Source organism: Fukomys damarensis, unplaced genomic scaffold, assembly GCF_012274545.1.
Source record: "Fukomys damarensis isolate Sample0158 unplaced genomic scaffold, DMR_v1.0_HiC HiC_scaffold_4, whole genome shotgun sequence".
Classification (NCBI taxonomy): Eukaryota; Metazoa; Chordata; class Mammalia; order Rodentia; family Bathyergidae; genus Fukomys; species Fukomys damarensis.
In genome coordinates, this window is record NW_022900916.1 from 9629491 (window position 1) to 9631212 (window position 1722).

The window sequence follows — 1722 nt, forward strand, 5'->3', positions numbered from 1 at the left end:
CCGGCGCCAGCGAGAAGAGCGAGCCGGAAGTGCAGTGGTAAGCCCGGGAGGTGCGCTGTTCAGGAAGCGCTCCTGAAAGAACCATCAGCTTCAGTGTCTCTTCGGCAGGAAAGGAAGCAGCTGCCTTTAGGACGGGACTCGGCGCCAGGGCTGCACCCCCCACCCACCCCACCCCCGCGCAGTTTGGGGCACTGGGTGTTTGGCCCCTTGGTAACCGGAAGTGATTAATGTTAATGCACCGTCCTCCCCTTCACCCAAGAGATTGCCAGAGGCAAAGCAAGTTAGTGCACGTCCCTCAGATATGCGGGGATGAAAATGTCAGCTGGGGAGCAGTTAGAAAAGTAAGACTAGCTGTTTTCAAAGTATTTCTCCAGTAGAGAGAAAGTTCACCATCATAGGACAAAGGACAATCCTAAATGGCAGTAGCTTCTTTGAAGTGAGGATGCTGTGGTCTTATTTTAAAGGACCGCGTCCACCTCCGTGGAGCAAGTGAGAGAAAGGAGCTACCAGAGAGCTTTGCTGCTCAGCGATCACAGGAAAGACAAGGACAGCGGTAAGTGAGGCCTTGCCTGCCCCAGCAAGGGGCCGCGCCGGCTCTGCGCGCGCTCCTGCTGAGCGCTAACGTTCTCTTGGGTCTGCTCTGCTTCACCTCCAGGGGGAGAATCACCATGTGTCTCATGTTCCCCGAGCCATGTTCAGTCCTCACCTTCATCTCATTCAAATCACATTCCCCAGTTGCAAGCTAAGGGCCTAGGCCCTCTCAGTGAACTCGTGGAAGGTCAGTAAGTGGATGGCCTGTCGTGGCTTTGACTGTCTTATAAAGAGCATGCACACTGCTTTGTCGTGTGGATAAGAGGCAGCATTTACCTTGGACTTTTACATTTACTGTAGGTTTCTTCTGCTTTCCAGACCCCGATCCTGAAAATCCAGAACCCACAACGACAAATGAGTGTCCATCCCCAGATATTTCTCAAAACACCTGTAAAAGCCCTTCAAAGACGAACAAGGTAATGATACGGACTTGACTGTGGCCACTGAACCCTGATGGTAACGCGCAGAGGGGTGTTCTGCTGATGAAGGGGCGCTCTGGGATTTCTGGACACTTTCTGCCAAATGTACTACTCGGTTGTGCTATCTTACTGGTTCTCCCGCATTAGACCGTGAGACAATACAAGGATTCCAGTTCTCCACGCACACGGCAGTAGCGCATGCTTTATCCGAAAGGTCCACCCTGTTCTAACGGTGCCCAGGAAACCCACAACTTTTCACGAGTTACTTAGCCAGCCCGTGCTTTATAAACCAAAGGTGAAGAGACATCCATTTAGAGAGGGTCACTGGCCCTCCTGGCTCAAGGCCCTGTGATATTTGAGGGTGGCTTTTCGTTTAACAACGAGATCACACACGTTTCAGTCCTATGTGAGTAGTTGACAAGAAAAGCTTGAGGGGCAAAAGTTTATTTACCCAAACCAATTTACTCTTAAGCTGGATAGAGAAATTTCACTTGCGGAATGGAAACCTGGTAACTGTTTCGCGGTTAATACAGTTCCTTCAGTGGGTAAGGCTCAGAAATGTCCCTGACCATGATGTCCTCCATCTGTCGAGCTACCACAGCTCGGCTACCCTACCCAGAAAGCCTCCGGCCTCCGCGGCCGCCCGGTACGTGAGCGCGACTCCCGGCCATCTGGCCGTCGGCGCGCAGTCACCGCTTTCTCTCTCTTGCAG

The 1722-nt window shown here is 52.3% G+C and overlaps 1 protein-coding gene across 1 annotated transcript; it reads left to right on the top strand.

Annotated features, from left to right (window-relative positions):
* Positions 1 to 2: 2 nt before the first annotated feature.
* LOC109118358 (inactive histone-lysine N-methyltransferase 2E-like) lies at positions 3 to 1716 on the top strand (the record flags this gene model as incomplete). The annotated part of the gene is made up of 4 exons (XM_019208924.1): positions 3 to 37; positions 465 to 553; positions 656 to 778; positions 910 to 1716. Coding segments are annotated over 4 exons (363 nt in total), but the record flags the coding sequence as incomplete, so codon positions are not given.
* Positions 1717 to 1722: the final 6 nt, after the last annotated feature.